Source organism: Papio anubis, chromosome 12, assembly GCF_008728515.1.
Source record: "Papio anubis isolate 15944 chromosome 12, Panubis1.0, whole genome shotgun sequence".
Taxonomy (NCBI): Eukaryota; Metazoa; Chordata; class Mammalia; order Primates; family Cercopithecidae; genus Papio; species Papio anubis.
In genome coordinates, this window is record NC_044987.1 from 45,731,220 (window position 1) to 45,755,614 (window position 24,395).

Here is a 24,395-nt window from a genome sequence, read left to right on the forward strand (position 1 = left end):
AAGACTCCAGCCCCTGATCCTGGACAAGCCTAGAAATTAATATGACTTACTTTGAATATAACATCATCTCACAGCCAAGGGCAAATGCCTTTCCAAACTAGTGGACTGTAGAGATAAGTGGCTTTTCTCGAACTGAAATCAGGAAAGCTAATCCTCCTCTAGCTACCATAGCTTTGCATCTCCTTTACTTCCTTGTGTTTGGTGATAAACATTCTCTGTTGCTGTGCTGTGCATGTTCCTTTATACTAGGCACTCCCGATTGAGTTGTACCTAGTAAACCGGAGTATTTGGAACTATAAGCATTAACTAAGCTGTGTTGCATGAAATAAACGTGCTTTATTGCATGGGACTTGGTTTTAAGAAAAGGGCCCTGGGGCTGGGCACGGTGGCTGACGCCTGTAATCCCAGCACTTTGGGAGGCCGAGGCGGGCAGATCAGCTGAGGTCAGGAGTTCAAGAACAGCCTGGCCAACGTGGTGAAACCCCATCTCTACTAAATACACAAAAATTAGCCAGGCATGGTGGCACATGCTTGTAATTCCAGCTATTCAGGAGACTGAGTCCAGAGGACTGCTTGAACCCGGGAGGCAGAGGTTGCAGTGAGTTGATATCGCGCTATTGCACTCCTGCCTGGGCAACAAGAGTGAAAAAACTATGTCTCAAAAAAAAAAAAAAAAAGAAAGAAAGAAAGAAAAAAGTAAAAGAAAAAGAAAAAAGAAAAGGGCCCTGGAGACAAAGACAGTCAAGATTGACATTAAACAGTTCCAGAATGTTGAAGGAGCCTTGAGTTGAGGAGTCACTTGCCATGACTTAACTCTTCACTTCTAATTTGTTGTGACATTTCCCAATCCATCTGTGGTGTAGAGGTATGGAAGGAAAACTTTTGCATATCATCCTGGATTAGAGAAAAGGAAAAAATCCAATAAGTAGAGTGTGTGCATATGCGTGTGCATGTGCTGAGAGCAGAGCGTGAGACCTAACTACATAACAAGAAGATAATCTTGTTGAAATTTCACCACAAACATTGTGTTTGCTTCCTCAGTGGTGGGCTCCTTCCTGTTTTCAAAATAATGACTAAATTTTTCCAAGGCCCACCATATTGCACAACTGCTGGAGGACTATTCACCTTGCAGTCTATGAAAATGGTGCCCAGAACTGTTCAGCATACAGTCTGAGCAATCATTCATAATAGCCCTGGCCAAGGGCTTGACCAACTTTGTCTATGACTCTCAGAGACAACGCAATGATAGTGTGTGTACATGCGTAGGCATATATGTGTGCACATTGGTGTATCTGATGGCCATATGCCCACAATCCCTTTATATAGCTATCTTTGGATCTCAGTGCATCTGCAAAATGAATCTCAGAGGATCATTTTGTGGGAGTGACTCAACAGAATGCTATTGGGGTTCCTATTTTCATTCCACTTAGATATAACAAAGTAGCATAATTCCTATCCTTGAAAATTAGGCAGACGGCACCATAGTAAGCCGGACAAGGTGAAAGTGACTTCACCAAATGAGTGCTCAAGGGCTCTTCCTAGAGTGCCTTCTAATTTGAGGTCTAAAACTAGAGTTCCCAAACCTGGCAAACTTAGCTGACTATCAAACAGACTGAGGCAAAATATTGGGCAATACAACTTAGGAATCTGTCATGTAACAAGTTTCCTAGGTCATCTCAATGAAGCCAGTGCATGAACTGATATTTTAGAGTAATCCATTCATGTAGGAGATGACATGGAGCTGTTTGTGGCAAGCATTTGGTCTCAATTATACCATGCGATACTTTTAGCAGTGTTTAGTCAATACTTGAGCTTTAGATATGATCATCCCAGAAATTAGATTTGCTCAAGGCTGTCTTGATTGAGAATGAGGGGAAAGGGACAGAGAGGGTAGTGCACAGAGAGTAGGAGATCCCAGATAAACACACCAGGCTTCCTTGGGTCAGGTCCAGATTTACAAAGGTAGTCACTTGATGAATCTCCAGCAAGAATGGTCTGAGTTTCTCTACAACAGCAAAATATCATTTAATTTTTGTTTCCTCTCTTGTTTGGATATAGCTAAGGTAATTGAAAGGCTTATTACATTGATATATCCTGGTGGAGCAGAGGGGAATAATGCATGCAACAATAAATATGATTGTGTTAGATCATCCACCTCAGCCACACAGATGAACAGAGTTAATTGGGAACAAATGATCTTCCCTTCCTAATATCTCTTTCTTCGCATTTCTTTAGCACCATATAAAAACTGACACACACACACACACACACACACAGAGAGAGAGAGAGAGAGAGAGAGAGAGAGAGAAGAGAGGAAAGACCTGTCATGCTTAAGCTTTCCCTTAGGGAGTAGAAAAGGCCTAGAGACATATGAAAAGAGAGGCCAAAATTCACAAGGTCTTGGTATCTTTTTTTCCAGCTTCACATTTGTTCACATAAATACAGACACACATGCCTGCACACACATAATATTTATCCAGGAGAAATAAGTTTAAAATGAACATTAAGAAAAAAGATGTCAGAGAGGAGATAACTGTGATGGAAACAGTTTCTAAGTAAGGGGTTGGAGTAGTTAATCCAAATTTGCTTACTCAGGAATTGAATGGAAGGGCTGGAGAAAGGTTAACTCTATGTACTTGAGACTTTTATAGGTACTTTTAGTGTCAACTAATAAAGTCTTTCTTTGTAATTCATCCCTACTCCACCCCCTATTGCTTCCAGGAGTCAAAGCCAAGCATCACATTTACTCTGCAAACATCTGGGACTCTTCTGTGCCATGATTGAATAACTAGTTCCAGGGAGGGGTTAAGGGGAGCTCAAACAACCACAGAAAACCAAGAGTGTCACTCTGCATCTCATTTGCCTGTTTTCTATAATGAAGCTGTAGAATGGACAGTACTCCATGAATTCATGCCTAAGATGATTATCTAGGAGCCAAGTTGCCTGGTGGGGAAAGAAAGCAGTTCACAATGTTTACAGTTGAAGCAGAGCAAAGCACTATTTTCTGATCTGTAACATTAGCAGGGCCTTAGACAGATGCTCCCTTACTTCTGCCCTCCTCCCTCAACCCTCATGCTGGGAAAGGAATGAGAATATAATATGAAACCATAGCACACTAGCTTCCCGAAATATACTGCTGTTTTCCCTTTATGTGAAGAGGTTATTTTATCTTTATGTCTGAATATAGTATAACTTGTCATCTTTTCATATTTTCACAGTGGACAGTCTAAGTGTGATTCAGAGCAGAATCCTCCTGATTGCAGGAGAAGTGAAAGAGAGTCCTAAACAGGGAGGTGGCTCTAAGAACTGAAATTATCTAAACCCTGTTACCGTGTGAGTTCCTAGCAAGATGGTCCAGCCTCAGGAATGACTGAAACCTCAACACTGAATGTTATCATATTCTGTCTCAGCAGGGGCATGGCATTGGAGTACTTGGAATCTGCTTACTTGCTTTTTTTTTTTTTTTTTTTTTTTTTTTAAAGACAGAGTCTGCAGTGTCACCCAGGCTGGTGTGCAATGGTGTAATCTTGGCTCACTGCAACTTCTGCCTCCCAGGTTCAAGTGAGTCTCCTGCCTCAGACTCCTGAGTAGCTAGGATTACAGGTGCCCACCACTACACCTGGCTAATTTTTTGTATTTTTAGTAGAGACGGGGTTTCACTATGTTGGCCAGGCTGGTCTCGAACTCCTGACCTTGTGATCCACCCACCTAGGCCTCTCAAAATGCTGGGATTACAGGCATGAGCCACCACTCCCGGCTGGAATCTGCTTTCTGATGTGCTCATGTTGTAGCACATGTAGGACTCGAAAACATTCTGAGCCTCCTACTCTCTCTTTGAGGAAGGGCTCCCTCAGTCAAATGAAATCCACAGATCTCTAGTCCCACTCCAGTGCTGGAAGGAAGGAGGTTGGTGTGGGGTTTTCTTTGAACAAAGAGAGAATTATTATCATTACTCTTTTGTGATATAAGCTACGTGAACTATTAACTTTTAATCGAGTCACTGATTTTTCACCTGTGATATGCAGCATCTAATTTTAGTAAGTATAAATGTTTAATAAAGCCTTAGAGAATTTGGTAATAGTCATGTCATAATAGTCCTTGTTAAATGAGTAGGACCTCAGATAGCCCCAAATATAATGTCTTGTGTTAGTATTGCCTTTCATTCATTCAACTATTTCTTCCTCCAGGTAAAGCTCATTCATTAAGCACCTATTATGAACCAAACACTCAAAAGACTCTAGAGATAAATGGATGACCAAGATATGACTAATGCCCTTGAAAATCTGCAGTGTATTGAGAAACAGTCAGAAAAACAGATAACTACAATGCAATATAAAACCCCTGTAACACAGGAGAGTTTATGCCTCAGATTAAGTCCCCATTTCTTATCTTACGCTATAGTTTAAACCCGTACAAACAGAAGTAATAGAATAACACATAATAACAGATCCAATGTGAGTATTCAGAAAGTATAAGGCATATAGTTATATAATTTAAAATCCATAGATAAGAGAAAGATTCTGCCTTTCCAGTACAGACAATAGAAGCCAGCTGGTTTTTGAGAATAGATTATAATTTCTATAATAATCTTCACTTTATTTATCTCCAAAGTCAATTCCATATTACTATTCTAACATATTCTAAAAAATAATAAGAGGAAGAATTAGTAACACTGCTATGATTACCATGTATCACACACTCTATATATTAAGTCCCTTCATGGAGGGTCTGCATTAAGTTCTCCCAAGAACATATAAAGAAGGTATAATTTTTTTCTTTCCATGCTACACACAGGAAAATAAGGATCAGGCAAATAAAATAACATGCATAGTAGAGCAATCTCATGAAAAATATAAAATCAAAGGAACTTCAATAAACTGGTTCTGGCACTAACCAGTGTGTGACCTCAAAGTGCCATTTCAACTCTTTAATCTCCATTTTCTATAAACTTCGGATTATAATATAGCACGTATCTTACGATGATGCTGTGAAAATCAAAGGGAATTATATAAGTACAACACTTAGCATATTGCCTGACACACAATAGGCTTTCAATAAATGTTAGCATGTGCTTTTACTATCCAAGGCCACCCAGTTTAGAAAGGTTGTTTTTTATGTATTTACTATTTTGTCTTGTCTTTCTCTACCCTGCCACCACGGTTGTTTGCTCAAAAATCAATTCTGGAAAAGTAAGTAAAACAAAATCTAATGATAACAAAAGAATAAATTCAATGATATAATTTCCCTGTTTTAAAATTCATGTTCTCCCATGTTTACCTAGAAAAGCAGCCAACTTTTATTGAGTACTTAGATACATGAGACACTATGTCAAAGGCTTTATCTGCATGATTGCTCATTTAATCTTTTTTATAAAAAAAATTGGTAAAGCCCATATTAGAGCCCAACTCAGTCTGATTCTGCAGTCCACACACTAAAATCACCATGTTATCAGCCACGCAGGAAAAAAATACAAACTCATGCACTCAGAATACAAGGTTCTTCATAAACTAACCCTAACCTAACTATGTGATCATTATTCCTTCTGTTTCTGTACATATGTTCTCCTTTCCAGACATCCCAGATATCATACAATTCTCCAAACATGCTGACTATTTTCTACAACAGCACATCTTAAGACTTAAGACATGCTGTGTTTCTATCTGAATTATCCTTCATTTCTCTTTCTATCCATCTTCTTCCAGGGAGAAGGAACTCCCATTCCTGCTCTACCAAGCAAACCTACTCAGGTTTCAAAACCCAACTCTAATGTCCATTCTTCCTTGACGTTTTTAAAAGTCTTAGTCTAGCTAAACTCTACCCAACTTCCATCTGATATTGTATACTATCCGGTTGCCTGTGTCTTCTCATTAAACTTGAGGTTTTTAAGGCCACAAAACAAAAATGTATTGTTCACTTTTACATCTTCAGTACTCAACAGTGTGAGGAGTCTATTGATTCAATCAATCACTTAATAAAAGTGCCCGGATAATTTTTGTGTATGTAGGTAGCATTGTTTTAGGGACCATGGGGAGTTTGGGGAAGTATAAAATAATCTCCACCCTAAAGGAAATGACAATCTTAATAAAGAAATAAAACTCACTCTGATGGAACCTGAAAGAGCAATAGTCTACATTAACATTTTAAATCTGTGGTACCAAAAATAAGGCCAAGATTTGGATGGTGGTCAGGATTGGAGGGAAGCAGGGACGAAGTTATGGCTAACAATAATGGAGTCAACACATATGCACGTATGCCCTTCTTGGAACTTCTCAGTGAATAGCTACACAAAAAGTTGACAAATTCATCAGAAATTAGTTTAATTTAACTTACTTGACCCTGAAACCATTTATTCATGAACCATCTATTGTCATTCTTAGTTTCTATACCATTTGCCATTTTATAAAAAAATTAATCAAAAAACATAGCATGAAAATTATGTATGAGGAGTACCTTATAATAATCCTTGAAATCTTATTATAAGCATTTTCCCAGATAAATCCCTATAAGACCAGCAAAAACTAAAAGAATTAGCTAATGTTTGGTGACTGGAATAGAAATTTACTAGCCTTATTAAGTACCACAAATATTAACCAGATTTCTAATTATCTTTGCTTATTTTTCTGAAAGAATCACTAACTACTCAGAGTATGTTCTATTTTTATATTAAATTGAACATATTCTACATTTATATTATTAAATTGAACAGTCTCTGTTCTTAGCCTGTAAAAAATGTAATACGTAAATGTAACAGGAATACTTGAATTCTATGATTCTCTCATCTCAGTTTCTGCTCAATTCTCTTCTTATCTAATACTCTTTTTACTGGATAAAAGGAGGAGCTGGTCAAAACCTTGTGTGAGGCTGCTGTCCTTGCCTGTGAAAAACATTTTGTAAATAGACATATATTTACACACACATATCTATATGCACACATTTATGCACAAATGTATAGTTTTTGTAGATAATTCAGTAGTTATATACAACATATATGCATATATTTTATTTGAAACAATAGATTTGCTAGCTTATGATTTTCTGTAAAAAAGGAAAAAGGAAATCAAAATCATTTCTAATGGAAAATGCCAAACCAAAATGGGAACAGCCTGACATGTAGTCATCAAGTACAAACTTGTATGCTCTAGAAAGGGAAGTGAATTTTAAGGGACACTTTCTACATTTAGTCTCACCTAAACATATGGATAAAATCTTGGAATTGTGTCCAACTAATCTTATTGGCATATTCCCATTATGTATAATGGTAATATTGAAATGTAGACGCAAGTAACTCAGCAAAGCTGAGTGCTCTGAAATTTTAAATTAATCATTTTATCTAATCTCATGTTTAATGAGTTAGTTTGAATTGATTCTTCAACACAAACATTATTTATTATTAATCATTTTTAAAAACTTTTTTTGCCACTGTGTCTCACATGCCTTCAAAGCACACTATACTTTTACACACACTGTCTTCCATTCTCCTACAATCAGTAGCTTATCAAAAATCTTGGCTTTACCAAGATGTTTATACCTTAAGTATTTTCGACTTTTATGCACACAAGTTCTTTGAATCTCTCTAATCCTCAATTTTGTAGTCAATTTAATAGCATGTATATGACAACACATATGCACAGATATTTTTAAAGATTAAAAGAATTTAAATGAGGGGATCAGAAACGTATGTGTGTGTGTGTGTGTGTGTGTGTGTGTCTATACAGAAGCCAATATATTACAATTGTAAGAAAAAAGTAAATATTAATCAGGAATAGCTGTATGTTTGTGTACCCAATTAATTTCCTAAGGGTCCAGAGAAAGGAAAGATTCCTATTGTCTGTGAGGAACCAAGAAGATTGACACTAAGCAAAATAATGGTGTCCATGGTAGATTTAAATTTGTTTTAATAGTGCAAAGATATAGTGCTCAGCATCCCAAGAATTTCACAGGAAATGGGACTAGAACTGACTGATATTAGTGACTTATATCTGTGGCATGTGTCCATTTTATCCAATTAAAAAAAAAAAAAAAAAAAAAAAAACATGATAACCAAGAAACTTCCTTCTTAAACCAAGAGACTTCACCAGACAATAAACATATTGGTGGTGAATCTGCACCCAGGATTCAAGCCTCATAACTAACATACCCTTCATACATCAGATTTAAGTCACAAGCTTCAGCTGGGGTGCTCTATGACAGAAAGGAATCTTTTGCCTAAACAGAAATTATTTTCCCAGAAACCATTCTAAACATCCTGGGACAACTTTTATCTTACAGTCCCTCAGGATTTATCTCAGCATTCTTGATGCAGAGCTTTAGAATTTATCAGGTTATTTTATGGGCAAAACCTGGGGCATTGCCTTCTTGGATGCTCCACAAGGGTATGTCTTGTTAGCCCCTTGGTTCATATGTGTATCTTGGCACTCAGCACAGAGACAATGGGAATGACTCTGGATTTGGCGTCTGATTTGGGGCACTGTCCTGCCATTTACTTTGACTTGGGCTACTTAGTTAAGTTCCATAAGCCTCCTTTCTCATATCTACAGTGAAGGTTAATAATACCTGTCTGTCTCAAACATTCAAGATCATATAGTTCACTTTATTTCACTAACACTCCTCTGCACTACTCTGTACTATACACCATATTAAGCACAGGAGATACATGTAGCATCTGCCCTTGGAATGCTCCAGGTTTAGTGTGGGAACAGACTTGTAAATAAGTAATTAAAAATACTATTTGATAAACGCTACCCTAGACAGCTGTTATGAAGGTAAAATATGATGACATAGGTGAAAACACCTTGTGAGCTGAAAAGTTCTGTTAAAATGGAAACTATTATCATTCCAGGATTCTCCTCCTCTTTGCCACCAATCCCAATTCCATGTTTTATTCAAAAGGTTTAAATGAAGCTGAATTCCTCCACAAAGTCTTCCTGACTGCAGCAGCTTCTAGACACAAAACAGCTGTGTCTGGTTTTGTTCTCTATTTACTATTATAATTGAGCTTTATAGTAATTGTTGGAAAAATTGTTTCCTGTTTTGAAAGAAAAGTACAAAAATCTAAAATTCTTTCTAATCTTTGTTAAAGCATCTCAGCTAAGACCTAGAACTTAAATGTCAGAATGAAGAGCGGTTTAGTGGGATTTTTTATTTTTTTAGTTGACACTTAATAATTGTACACATCGATAGGATACGGAATGTTTCCTTACATGTATCCCAAGTGTAATAACAAAATCAGGGTAATTAGCATAGTGATGACCACAAACATTTATCATTTCTTTGTGTTGTGAACATTCAAAATCCTTTCTTCTAGCTTCTTGAAAATATATAATAAATTACAGTTAACTATATTCACCCTACAGTGCTGTAGAACACCAGAGATCATTCCTCCTATCTAGCTATAATTTTGTATGACTTTACCAACTAATACCAGTCAGAGTAGTTTAGTTTTGAGGCTGAGTCCAGGTAACAGAATTGCGGATCAAAATAAATAGTTCGATTTGAGAAGGAAATATCTGTGATGACTCAACACAATTCCAATGCTTGGCACAAGCTCCCGTGTCATGTTCTCCTTTGTTAAGGTGCTTGTTCTTTAGGAGGACTCAGGGGAAGTAGCAACTGTACTAGTACCATTAAGCACTTTAATAACCCACCGTGAAAGAACATGTAGCTTCTGAAAAGGCTTCCTGTTGCTGTTAAACCAAAGACTAGTTAAGAGAGGATTGAGTGATTCTCCTCCCACCAGGAATTTATTAGGGATTAAATGCCTGGTAAGAGAGATTATCTGGGGGAATTATCATGGAAACATGCAACCACTGCTACTTAAGAGAGAAGTGAAAATCCACGTCACTTAGGGCTGTTGGAGGAGTTTCATGGGATTAGGCATGTAGAATTACTTTCCTTTCCATATATGCAATACATATATTAATTGAGATTCACTTATCCATGCTATTTTAACATCCCCAAACTTTAAGGCCTCGTTAATACCCACTTTATTTGCAAATCCTTCCTTGAAACTTCTTTCCTTAGTGAACAACTTTTTCTCTGAATTCTTCTAATCCTGATAAGAAAAACCCAAAAGTCTTTTTTTCCACAGTAGTTTTCATATCAGTACATTCCTTTCCATCCTCATTTTTGTCACACTTGTGAGTACATTAACATTGTATTCCTGTATTGAATTATAAATTCCATAGACTTTTTTGATGGTCAAACTCTTTTGTCCCCTTATTAATGTTTGCTTCCTAATGATGGTGTGCCATGGCAGAATACTGTAATATCTGCAGATTTGAGCAGAGGAATAGAAAACTGGGTGAGGTCACTGACATGACATTCAGAGCCTGCTTGAAAATGAATAAATTTGCTAAGTGTCTGATATGGAAGGGAAAAAGAGGAAAAATAAACCTCTGAGAATAGAGATAGAAAGTGCCATTTTGGCAGACCCAAAATGTAAACAAAAACTAATGAAACAAATAAACAAAAAACTTAATCCTGAAATAACATTTTTGATATGCTTTTTGTTTTTCAGAAATAAAGAACAAATAATTATAACAGAGAGAACATTAGATGACATCATATTATATATTGCAAAAGGGTTAAATGGTGCCTGGAAGAGAGCAAGAAGTTACTTTTGGCCCCCTCCTCAGATGTGGCAGATCATTTCATCTTGTCCCTTTCTCCTCCATTCTTCTTTCCCTCTTCTTTTCTAAGGTCTAAAATATTCAGTGAGGGAAGGTGACGTGCCATAAACGGGTAAAGAAAAGTTTCCTTTCATTTTTCTTACTTCAGTCCCTAAGGACAAACATATAATATGGATGCTGAAAAAAAATCTCAGCCTAAACGATAAATACATCATCTTAGTTCAACCAAATAGAAGATTTAATGTTAATGAATAACCCCTCACATTTGCAGAAGGGCTATGCTCTATAAAGTACCCTCATATGTATTATCCTTTTGTTTTTTCCCAGACATCATGCAAGGTGGGCAGTTTCTTTCTTTCTATTCTTTTTTTTTTTTTTTTTCCCAATAAAGAAAGAAGCTCAAAGGTGGCAAGTGAATTGCTCAACATCATTCTGAGTCAGATCCTAGACTGAGAATCTGGGTCCTTTCTCTTTTCCACTGTCACTACTGCCTCGATAAGATTTCACCACTGAGCAATTTCACTAAGACAGATATGAGTTCTAAAGAAGTAATTATTTTGCGATTTTCATGGCAGATATCAAGCTTTGTATTTTCATATTTAATGAAAATTTTAAATATGTAGATATTGAGTACTATTGATTAAAGGGAGGTATATAAGAAGTAAAAATAGATCCATAAGGCAAAATAGTTTCATTAACATTGAATTATTTTAAAAACTTAATTCTAACAGAAAAACAATTCAGTATAAATTTTAAAAATGAATTGTATTTTATCTACTCAAGTATTGGCCCAAGAATATTACTGAGCACTTACCATGTTCTAAACAATGCATGGGTACTACTGGGCATATAGGAAAGAACAAACCCTCTGTCTGTGCCTTCATAATGTCCCACCAAGCAGGTGAGATAGACATATAGCAAAGAGTTATTATATGCCTGAATGCAGGGACCATAGGAATCTAGCCTAGCAAGGTCAGGAAAGCTTTCTTTAAGACAAGACAATTAAGGTAAAATAAAATAAGAAAACAAGAGGATACGCTTAAGCAAAAAGGAAGAGAGGATGTAGCGCAATGCAAAAGCATTTGAGGAAGAAGGTTAATTTGGAATTTAATGGGGTAGAGGTGATCACCCACGGAGACAGTTAGGGTGTGAAAAGAGGCCACGGATCATGGAACTCCAATATTTATTACAGTTGGTCAGGTAAAAGAAAAAGAACCTGAAAGGTTTTATGGCTTACCAAATATTTTATTTTGCACTGAATTCTCTGTTCCTTAAACCAGGGTTCAAAATGGCATTGAGTATACCTTTTATTTTCTGAAATGTTGTATTCACATAAAATACAAAACCTGAACATCCTTAGACACCTTCTCTTTACCAGCTTTTTTCACCTACATTGTCTCACTTCATCTCAAAACAACCTTAACTAAATGAGACACTGTCTGCTTCTCACTGAGGCTTAAAAAGATTATTCCTTTCCAAATATCCAGGATGGCAGAACCAGAATAAGAACCGGATTTTAGGATCTCTATTCTATTGCAGCTTCCAAGACACCCCACAGTGGCCCTGTTAACTAAAAAATCCTATTCATCCTTCAAATGCTTATTAAGATCATGCTGAGTGTCACTGAACAAGATAGATAAGATCTGTGTCTTCATGGAATGTACATTCTACTAATAAACAGAATAATGTCATGAGTAGGGAGTTTTTGTTTGTTTCTTAAGAATTCTTATTTACTTCAGAGAAAAAAAAATCTTTCATGTTCAAAAGAATGAAATGAAGTACTCACATTTGGACTCCATTTCTCTGGTTGTCTGGTGTTTCCTGTGTCCACTTTCACTGTTATTCAGATGGTCTGGTGCTCTTTCTCCCTTATGGCCATGGGCACTGTAAGCAAAGGCACGGCCAGGAAAAAGATGTCAATACTTTGTACAGAATTGGTTAATTAGGATGGTTCCCTCATCACACACTCACCTAGAGGTTTTGCAACATGCTATCATGTTTTGGGTCATAGCTACAGGTGATTCCAAAGACTGTTACTGCTAACACCCAAAGTTATGTTCCATCATGTTCAACTAAAGGCATTCGAGAGAGAGAAAAAAAAAAAAAAAAAAAAACCCTTTAAAAGCTAGTGTTTGCAAAACCTCTCTGTACTAGGAGCAAGAGTGTCCCTAGGGTAAAAGTTGGTGGAATAAATCCAGCTAGTCTTCTGATTTCAAGCCCATGCTTTGTATTAAAAGGGGACTTAGTGACCTGGAAGAATAATTGTACCTTTCGAAACACCTGTGTCTTATCCTTCTGTTAGGAGAAAGGGTGTAGTTGGCAACCATCCTCCCAATCAAATCCTATACATAAACTGGCCCATTTCTTCTCTGCCATGTTCCAGAAGTTAGTAGACACCTGGGAAAAAGAAATGTAATACATGCAAGTCAGGCTAATGCAAAATTGAAAAATAAACCCCGAAACTACTAGAAAGGAACGCCAACTGTTCGGCAATGCCCCCTCTGCTACTGTGGATGCACAGCAACCTCCAAACCTGGAAACGATTCATTTATCTTTTCCAGGAAGGGCAGGGTAGGATGGAAGTAGCTCATATTCCTAGATTCTGAAGGACATGAGACTACAATACATTGGATAGATTACATGGAAAGAAATTTCACAGGAAAGAGCGGAGAAAGAAAGACCATGAAGTAGAAAGGAACAGATAAAGAAATGGGAAGCAGGCCGGGCGCGGTGGCTCAAGCCTGTAATCCCAGCACTTTGGGAGGCCGAGACGGGCGGATCACGAGGTCAGGAGATCGAGACCATCCTGGCTAACACGGTGAAACCCCGTCTCTACTAAAAAAAATACAACAACAAAAAAAAAAAAAAAAAAAAAAAAAGAAATGGGAAGCAGTGTGGAAAGAGGCAAAAAGCATGTCATTAAAGGAGCTGCAGTAATGTCAGACTGTTACCAAGGGAGTGGGTTTCTCAGACAGAGTAGATTCTGCAGGGCCAGTCAGGCAGCCTCAAGGCTGGTGGATTCCAAATGAGGTACAGGCCCCGGCCCCTCAAAGGCAAGCCAGCCCTCCAGTAAGGGGGACCAAGGGGAGCGATGGGGATCTAGAAAAAAAGGATGGCTTTCTGCCAGAGTTTCTCAGTTTCTGAAAGAATCTGAGAAACAAAGTGCTTCAGAAATACTTCGGGAGCAGAAGAACAGAGTGCTTGTCAAAAGCATAGGTCCGTGGAAGCCAATCCAGACAATCAGACTCTCCTGGGGTCACATCTTATATCTTTGACAAATGCCATAGGTGAGTCTTATGCAGAATTTAGTTTAATAAGCATAGGCTATGATGATAAAACTGCAGTTTTCAACTTCTTTTGTTGTCAGGCTGCTCAAGGCTCTCTGTTGGTCACAGCCCCTAGAACAGAGCTGTCTTGACTGACAATACCAGACCCCCTAGTAACAGAGATCTTGGATTACTTTGTGATGGGAAACTACACCAGAATCTCCTCATATAACATTCCTGACCAGGCGCAGTGGCTCACGACTGTAATCCCATCACTTTAGGAGGCCAAAGCAGGTTGATCACTTGAGGTCAGGAGTTCTAGAACAGTCTTACCAACATGGTGAAACCCGGTCTCTACTGAAAGTACAAAATTAGCTGGGCATGGTGGTGCATGCCTATAATCCCTGCTACTTGGGAGGCTGAGGCAGGAGATTCGCTTGAATCCAGGAGGCCAAGGTTGCAGTGAGCTGAGATGGTGCCACTGCACTTCAGCCTGGGCAACAAGAGCAAAACTCCGTCTAAAAAATAAAAACTAAAAAATAAATTATTGAGTGTCAGGCCACATTCTCTGACCTTTGTAAAGTTCCTGAATCAAGGTCTGCAGCTTCAGAAGTTACTGTGTCAGCTTTTAGTGGTAAGGAGAGTACTAGGGCACTGAGGCTGAGGTACCAATCAGATCTTGAGTGTGGCTTTCAGACCCTTTGTGTGGAAGCACAAAGGTGAAAGAAGGAGAAAGGCCTTTAAAAAACTTGTCAGTCCCACAATATTCACTAGGATCCTAATTCGAGATCGCTCTGCTAAGTGCCGAAGGCATTATACAGCACTCTCATTGAACTGTTATTCAAGTATAGAACTCAAAATAAATTTGTGAGGTGAATTTCTATGAAGTAAAGAAGTTCTCATTAGAAACGTGTGTTCATTAAATTTTTATTTTCCAGCAGGTAAGGCAACCTAAGTAAAACTATGTTCAAAATTAGGGGTTCAGACAGGAAACCCTAGTTATATATACACCAACCTCCAGAATAAAGGCTGAACTGGAACCACTGCCTACCTCCTTGTAATCCCTGACTCTCTTACCCCTTCCCTCCTCTCTGATGATTGTTGGTGAGTTTGGGTCCTTGTGGTAATGTTTCCCTTTGAGGTCACTAACTCTAGGAAGCCCCTGTCCTGTACCAGGCACTTCTGCACACAGCCGGGACATTGCAAGCCCTTCCATCTGTGTGCTGCTGCACTCACAGGTGGGCTCAGAACTCCCGCAAAATCCTAATAAACACTCCTTCATCCAAAGGGGACAAGCATCCCCTTTGACACATTTTCATGATAATGATAAACTGAAGGCCTGATACAGAAAGCAGCCTTTAACTCAAAATGAGCAAATGAAAGCCACTTCCAAGGTCTCTTTCCGTGATGTCTTTTTGACGCTGTGTTTCCTGAAAGAATGAGAAAAGTCCTCCCCAGTTCGGGGCCTATGAGCAACCACCATTGGGGAAGCGGCATCCAAGCCCCTTGGACACCTCGCTGAGTCACCTTTCCTCTCCCTTCTCTCCTCAGCTCCAATGGAAAATCTGTCACGTGGGCCCAGAACGAGAAGAGCAGCCGGGGTCAGCACCTGTGGCAGCGCCTGTCCATCCACATCAACAAGAAAGAAAATCCCAACCAAACGGCAGTCATCAAGCCCTTCCCCAAGAGCACGGAGAGCCGCGGCCTGGGCGCGGGCGCTGGCGCAGGCGGGAGCGCGGGGGGGATGGGGGCCACGGGCGGTGCGGGCTGCGCAGGCGCCGGCCCTGGCGGGCCCGAGCCCCCAGACGCCAGCCCCAAGGGGCTGTATGATGTGGCCGAGACCGAGGAGCACTTCCCGGCGCCCACGCGGCCGCGCTCACCATCGCCCATCAGCACGCTGAGCCACCGCGCGGGCTCGGCCAGCCGCACGGACGACGACGTGCCGTCGCTGCATTCGGAGCCCGCTGCGCGCAGCAGCTCGTCGCAGGGCTCCCTCATGGAGCAGATCAGCAGTGTGGTCACCCGCTTCACGGCCAACATCAGCGAGCTCAACTCCATGATGCTGTCCACCGCGGCCCCCAGCCCCGGCGTGGGCGCCCCGCTCTGCTCGTCGTACCTGATCCCCAAAGAGATCCAGCTGCCCACAACCATGACGACCTTCGCCGAAATCCAGCCTCTGCCAGCCATCGAGGTCACAGGCGGCGCGCAGCCCGCGGCGGGGGCTCAGGCGGCTGGGGACGCGGCCCGGGAGAGCCCGGCAGCGGGGCCCGAGGCTGCGGCCGCCAAGCCAGACCTGGAGGAGTTGGTGGCTCTCACCCCGCCGTCCCCCTTCAGGGACTCGGTGGACTCGGGGAGCACAACCCCCAACTCGCCAGTGTCGGAGTCGGCCCTCTGTATCCCGTCGTCTCCCAAATATGACACTCTTATCATAAGAGATTACACTCAGAGCTCCTCGTCGTTGTGAATGTCCCTGGAAAGCGCACCGGCCTGCGCGTGCGGAGCAGAGCCCCCCCGTGTTCACACACACAGTGGCAAGCATAGTCGCCTGGTTACGGCCCAGGGGGAAGATGCCAAGTGCACCCCTTGATGGAAACACGAGATCCATAGTGCTATCTCACGACAACCGACGAAGACACCGACGACAAATCTTTTGGCAGATTTTCTTCTAGTGGCCTTAGAAAACATGGGCTTTTAAGAAACATGGCTGATATCTTTGAGGGCTGACAAGGCGTCTGTTCAAACAGTTCCATACCAAGTGCTTTGCTCTAGGAAAGCAGTGCGTGTGAAACAGCGTAACGGAGGGTGAAGAGCATAGTTAATAAGCAACTGTAAAAAGTTTTATTTGTTTACTTTAATTCTTTTCCCAGAAGAGTCTTTGATTCACCAAACATGAATGTACATTTTCTAACAAACTCAAAATCTGGGACCAAAACATCAACTTTTCTCTTTCTTTTTTCTTTCTTTTTGTTTTTTCTTTCCTGTAAAGACCTTGAAAAGCAGTAACTTGGGTCCAGTATTTACTGAGGCGTTGTGAATGTGTCCCATGCATAACACACGACTGGATAGTGAGTGCTGCGCTAATGTACTACGTAGGGCTTCTACCAGAGATTTTCCTCTCCAATTGGGTTGTGAAATACTCTTCCAAAAGCCTGCATCGGGGATTCCACCTACTTATTTCAGATTCACCTCCATTAACCAAGAAAACCAGTGGAAGATTTCTTGACTATTTCACCATGTTGCCAATCAATACTGGAGTAGCAAAAAAATATTTTCTGGAATACTGTTTTGTAATTCCCTCACTGGGGTGCATTGTAGCTGGAAATTCTCTTTATAATCATTCTTGAGCTCCAGCCTGGCTATCTCTTTCAAGAAACATGGCCACTCCTCTTTAGGAATGCTGTTCCGTTTGCATTGCCAACTAAAATATTAAAATATGCATTGGGGCTTCTTCATTCCTTTATTTTGAGAACCTGATGCACAAAGAGCTCCTTTGTTCTTTTTGAGTCCCACCACTGGAAGAGTGGTCCATAGACCCCATGAAGACATTGTCACGATTTGAGAGACTGTTGTTGAAAGGATTAACACAATCTTAATACACTGAAAATTTTAAACTGTGTCAAGTCAGCTTAGTGGAGATTTAGTTATGCCAGTGAGCAGTGATTTTAACTATTCTTGGCTGCTTAAACAGGGCAGCTATGAACTATGACAAATGTAGATTTTTCAAAGCAATACAAAATACTAAAAAAGAGGAACCTTAATGAATATTAACCACACAGTCTTTCTTAGCCATTCCAAAAAGAGGCAAAGCAATTCTTATTTTCTTTTTTTAAATAATGATTCATATTATTTTGTGCACTTCATACTGTCACTTTTTAAAACTGCAGAAAAGAGATTTAGAGGTATAATAGAAACAAGTGTGCTTTGATAGTCTCAAATAGGTAGAATTCATAGTTCAAGACCTGAATCCACTGTCATCTCTTTCTTCCTCCCATTGCAGCTATCCTCAGGTACCAAATGTTTTGATTTTTAAATAAGGATAGTAATAAATGGAGGAGGTGTCCTATAAATTCAAAGTTCAGTTGACCCAGCCTTATACTTAAGATAGCCTTATGAAAAATATATGCTGTGAGGCAGAAGTATATTTTGGCAGAGAGAAAAATAAATAAAACTTTTTCTTTTAGCTCAATATCCTTATTTTGGTAAGTAATTTTTTTTTTATTTCACATCTACTTAAAAGAAACTAAACTGAGAAATAGAAGTCAGTCCATTGGCATAATTTATCATTCTTCACTTTAAAACATTCTAATAAATATTGTGCTTGAATTTTCTTTTCTGCTATTTGTTCTTACTTGCAACTTTAAGTCAAACCTCCCAATACAAAACATTAAAAGCTAACATTCATGTACTAAAGTATTAATTTACAAGAAATCAAACCTCCCATGCTAGATTTGAAAATAACATCATCACAGCACCCTGATCCCAAATATTATAACGAGGCTTTTAAAATGTAAGTGAAATCCAGCTAAGTTTCATAGTTTCATTAAAAGCAAATGTCTGCCTCTACCTGAAAAACAAATGGAAATCTTTTGAAGTATTAATACCCTTTGGATCCTCATAAAAACGATGGCATTCACCTGAGGATTCCTATCTTGACTTCTTATGGATTAAAAACCTTTCCCGATATGCTCTACATTTTAAAATTTGTTTCATAAAATCCTTATGTTGATTTTCATTTTATTCTCAAGTACAATACGTTTCACTCTAGACCAATAGAAGAACATGTTTAAACTTTGTTCATGGTCAAATTCATTTTCTATGTTTTAGTAACATGGCTCTTAAAAAGTACACTACCTTACAAAAAAACTTCATTTGAAATTAAATTTAATGCAAGTAAATTGCCATCTGATAATTCCACATGCTATCATAATCAACTGTAATAATAAAAATGATTTATCCAATTAGAAGAAAACAAGATATATTTTTCTCTGTATTTCTACAACTTTTGCCACTTCATTGACTACATTGTATATTGGACATCAGATTATTAGTAATGCATTATTGAGATCTTTTATTTTGGAATGATGCTAACTCTGTCTCTTTGCCAATTCTAATACCAGGTTCCAAGTAATAACTCTACAGTACAAAGAGAACTGAATATTCATTCTAGGGCTATAGGATATGAACTTCACAATTCATTTGGGTACATTCTCATTGAATTTCCTTCAAAACAATCTGTTCCTGGTGCCCAGTGATAATTCAGTCGGGACCAGCATGACTAAAAGGAAGGGGATATGCTAAGGCTCAGCAAAGTGACCCTAAAGGAGAGATATGTCCCAGGATGGAAAGAAGAAGATGTGGTTTAACCAAGTTATACTGACTAATCTAATCAGTCCATTCGTCCTTCTATTTTGGGAAAGGAGTGGGGACAGCCTAAGAAGAACATATCTGCATTGGGAAGAACCGTCTTTCCAGGCTAGGGATGGGGAACAGAAAGGGAGTATGGAAAGAAAAATTTTAACAGATTTGACTGAAGCAAGGAAAAAAAGCAAATCCCCAAATGTGCTAATCCTTGAAAGTAACTATCTTTCCCAAACTACTGCTGTTACCAGCAAGTGATCAGGAAGACTAGGAGCTATTTCTGACTGTAAATGAATTGTATAATGGCTCTGCTGCAGTTCTGTGACTTCCAAGCCAGGAATTAAATGCTCTTTTTAAGAATAACAAAAAACAAAAGCATTTCCTATGCTAGTCTCCCAGTAAAATGTACATGTTTTGGAGACTTCAAAGGTATTATATGAGTTCACATTTAGCAACAGCTTATTAATAACCCTCAAGCTGTCAGAATCTCTATAGTTACCATTTACAATTTTATACTGTGAAAAAATACAGATCAGTGAAAGCATAAAGATAAATCAGAATTCACTTTGAAGAGGGTCTGAGGCCTGGGAGAGTCTCTACTGTCTATTGAAGAATGAGGCATGTATAAAATAGTTGGTTGAATTTCACTGATCTTCCCAATGTGAACAAATATACTATGTATATTGTGTGTATTTCTAGAAATCAATGGCAGCTGCTGATGGTGTTGTAATTAGAAATCTATATAGATTATAGATGTTTTAGAAAGATGGTGCCAATCCTAAAAGATTTGTGTGGGCTAAAAGTGCTTGTACTTACTTTTTTCTGCACTTATAACTGATTTGGTTTTAAAATTGTGTGCGTGTATCTGTTCTTTCTCTGTTGTGGCAGCTTGTACTATTAAAATAATAGAGAATGTTAAATTATTTTGATGTGAATTGCAAATGATTTTTTTTCATAAAGTTTAACATTTTTATCAGCATTGTTTTGCTTTGTACTTGTATAAATATGTTTTATTTTAGCACTTCAAAATATACTTGCCTGTTTCTCAGTTGTCTAAATCATGTTGTACTTGGTGTTTGTGAAGTCAGTTACTTTTCAAAAAACATTAAAAAAACTGTAATATGATTTTAAGATTATTCCCCTCAAATGTTTAGAATGTTGTCTTAATAGTGTTTTCTAAGATGAAAAGAGCCATGATACTCATTAATCTTGAATACTGGATGATCTATACATTGGAATTATGGGGTTTACAAAGTCAGCAGTGGACTATAGATTTAAATGAAAATATAAACCAACCACTAATTAACCAGAGATGTTGTCCCCAAAGACATCTACAAACAACTGTTACATAAAGAACTACTTTTTTAAAAAAAAGGAATGTAGGAAATATGCATTATTTGTCTAGACATACAAATTATAGAAATAGTTTCATAATTATCTGTGTTGATAGAGGTAACATCACAGAGATAAAATAGATTATTTGTGTGTGTATAGATGTGTGTCTACAAACACACATTTATATAGACATTTGACTTTTGAGTCCATCTACATGTGTGTCTCTGTGTATATGTGTGTTTGTGTGTATATGTATGTGCATATTACATAATTTTTCCAGAAAAAAAAAACTTTTTCCTTTGACTGATTCTTAAGCAAATATACATTCCCTGGACACAAATTAGTGAAAAACTAACAGCAGAATATAAAGTAGATGTTTGATGTATGGAAGAGAAAAACAAGGTATATTTAAAAATATATTTGCTCTATGCTTCTGACATTGTATTAAATCCATAATGAAAGATATACATATGTAGATACATATATTATTATACAAAACATGTTTGATCTTAACAAAGAAAACCATTTTATCTGTTCTGTCAGACTCTTCCCTTCAGTATCTTTTATTCTAAAGTGATATGAATGGTAATATGTTCATATAAAATTGAGGATGAAGTGACATTTACAAACCAGGTATAGGAAATTGCCTTCTAAAAATCAGAACAGCCTTATCAGACTCCATCAAATTATGGAAGGCCATTTAAAACCAGCAGATGCAATAGAAATAGCATTGAATTAAAAGCCAAGATCTCTTACCCTGTCAGCAACTGACTTTGGATAAATCACTCTGATTTCTCTACAACTTGCTCCTCTTTAAATGCAGAACTGAGTTACAATAACCTGTGAAGTTTCTATCATTTCAACATTCCTGATAAATGCTCAATAGTAGCTATTATTAGTGGCAATGTAGTATTTAATATACAGTTAATATTCAGCAGGAAGCTTAAATTTGTTATATCAATGTTATTTGTGGAGCTTAACAAGTTCCACACAACTTAAAGCATATATCCTGGAGGAAACCTGTTGAGGTTTGAACTCATATGCAACCTTGGAATTGCCTATCAAGGACAACTTAGCAAATTGATATTGAACACCACAGACAGAATGCTTTCCCTCTGTTATAATTTCTGCTGAATGTTGGCCAAGTTTTTGGTTATGCTATACATGAATTATCAGTTTTAGAACATAAACAATTTTCAAATATTTACTTTGTATGATAGCTAGGCAGATAGGTAGGTAAATAAATAGATAGGCAGAATTATATTAATGAAATTATCTCCTTAAGCAAAAGCTTAGTATTTACATTTTCTCTCACAGTATTTTGAAATTTAGAATCAATTATTATATCTCACTTTGTTTATTAATTTTAGGTTATTATGTTAGTAAATAAGTTCTATGAGGAGAATGTTTAAACTCATCTTCTCCAGTCATTCTTAGAATCCTGAACCAAAAGTTTCCAGGAACACTGAACCTCCACTAGAATAAATATTTTAAATTACTGTTACACCAGAACAAAGACATTTCTTTTTGCCAGGACATAAGTCTCTTTGAGTTATGATCTATTTACAGGATAGCTATGCGATATACATATCAGATACTTTGGCTTATTTATGTATAGCTTGTATTTTTATTCACTGACGTAAAAAATAAAAATTTTCATACTATCAGATTTCTATGAGATAGATGTTATATTATAAATTATACAAATTATATGTCCATGAAAACCACATAAAATTGGCTTTTCTGAACTGCTGAATAGTAATAGATGATTCATAAAAGTTATTAGAGTCTTAAAAGTTTGAAAAATGTAATAACTCCAAGTTAAATGGCTATCTTCACTTCAGAACTTACCAATTTATAGTATTCCAATATCCATTACCTTTGCTAATGAAGCTGTCTCCTCAGAGTAGAGTTTCATGAGAAGTATTTTGGAAATGTTATGATATAAAAGTTATAATTTATATACACTTTTTCTTTTAGTTTTCAAAATTCATTGCCATTTCCATGATGATCTCCTTAGGCCTTTAGAGAAGTAAACACAGATTGACAGAGTTACAACATTATCTTCAGGAGCCATTTTATTGAACCATCGGAAGTCTTGCTCAATTTTATTATTCATTCTCTTCCCATTTTTTGATTTCTTAGACCTCTGTCAGCACATTTACTTTACTTTAATGGGTCAAGCTGAGGGATTTCTTTTACAATTTATGTTATTTCATTTTGGTTCAAAACGCTGGGTAGTTTCCTTAACTTCAACATCCTCAGATGAAGCAATATGTGAGATACAGCATTAATAGATGTTGCCTAACCAGTGAAATGTATTCCAAAAGCAGTAGAAGTCTATCAGCATATTATCCAGAAGCTACTTTTAGAAACTCTTTCTAATTTAAAAACATAAGAGCAAAACTACATGAACACATCTATAACACATACCACATAAATGCATTTCTACTCTTGCGTATTTAAGATAATGACTTTAGCCCTTTACTTCCCCATGTGTGTGGTACTCTCTATCACATATTTTCTGAAGAGCTTAAATCCCATCATCCCTAGTAATTCATCTTATTCTTCAAAGAGTCATGAAACAATCTAAATGTATACAGAGAAAAAAAGATCTTGTTTTGGGAAGACAAGTACCCACTTTAATAACCCGAGACAACTTAGCAACAAAATTAGGAGAACATCCTAGCTAGTTCTATCCAGCCTGTATGAAAGAAGCCAGTGGAAATGTTTTTGTATTCTTTGTCTAGCTATAACAAAAAGCACCAAAGTTGGTCGGGTGACTCATCCCTATTAATCCCAGCACTTTGGGAGGCCAAGGCAGGCAGATTACTTGAGCCCAGAAATTCAAGTTCAGCCTCGGCCACATAGTGAAACCCTGCCTCTACATTAATTACAAAACTTAGCTGAGCTGAGATCATGTAACTCTGTCTCAAAAGCAACAACAACAACAACAACAACAACAAAATTAGAAAGAATGAAAGAAAAAGACATACACAAAAGTCAATTCCTAAAGAATAAGACTAAGATACAACCATTTACAACCATTTCTGATTGACAAAGCACAGGTCAGGGGTGCAAGAAACATGTGAGTGATGACCACAGGGCCAACAAACAGACTTAAATGACCAAATAAATTAAAGAAAGTTAAGAAGCACTCAGAAAAAGAATAATGCAACCATGTTCTTAAGTGATGGTATTTGCTGAACCAGCACTATCAGTTAACCATTTCTGATCTATACAAAGCATTTAAAGGAGCAAATGATAAACAAAGGCAGTTGTAAGAATATTAATGTCCAATAAGAAATAATTCAAAATAAAAGCCATTAAAAGGATTAAAAGAAATATTTAAAATTGATAAAAATCTACACAGAAGATAAAACAGTGATGAACCTATATGTGCTTAAAAATAGGGCTTCAAAACCTATAAAACGAAGATTATTGGAAACACAAGAGGAAAAAAAAAATCCACAATCACAATGACTCACTTTAATATATTTAACTTGCAAATACACCAAGAAACCAAAAGAAAAAAAAAATCTATGTAATTAAGTAACACAAATAGCAAGAATAATCAAACAAATCTACTTAGAGGTTTGTTCCTATTAACAGAGGACAGACATTCTCTTTATCATCATTAAAATATTCATAAATATTAACCTTGGATTAAACCTGAAAGAAAATTTAAACAAATTCCAGGAAACAAAAATTAAACAGGCTACATTCACTGACTAAAAGATAAGAAATCTTAAATTTAAAACAAAAGTTATCCAAAAGAAATATGTTCACTTACAATCTCTCTTTAAAG

At 37.6% G+C, this 24,395-nt stretch overlaps 1 protein-coding gene across 6 annotated transcripts in view; it reads left to right on the forward strand.

Annotated features, from left to right (window-relative positions):
* Positions 1-21,131, forward strand: part of GRM5 (glutamate metabotropic receptor 5) — a 573,536-nt gene extending 552,405 nt beyond the window's left edge. For all 6 annotated transcript variants that reach the window (XM_017948834.3, XM_017948839.3, XM_017948836.2 and 3 more), the window contains one exon: positions 15,446-21,131. In XM_017948834.3, coding sequence (XP_017804323.1) covers positions 15,446-16,358 — 913 coding nt within the window. In that variant the 3' untranslated portion in view covers positions 16,359-21,131. The remainder of the gene's footprint in view (positions 1-15,445) is intronic.
* The last annotated feature ends 3,264 nt before the right edge of the window (positions 21,132-24,395 follow it).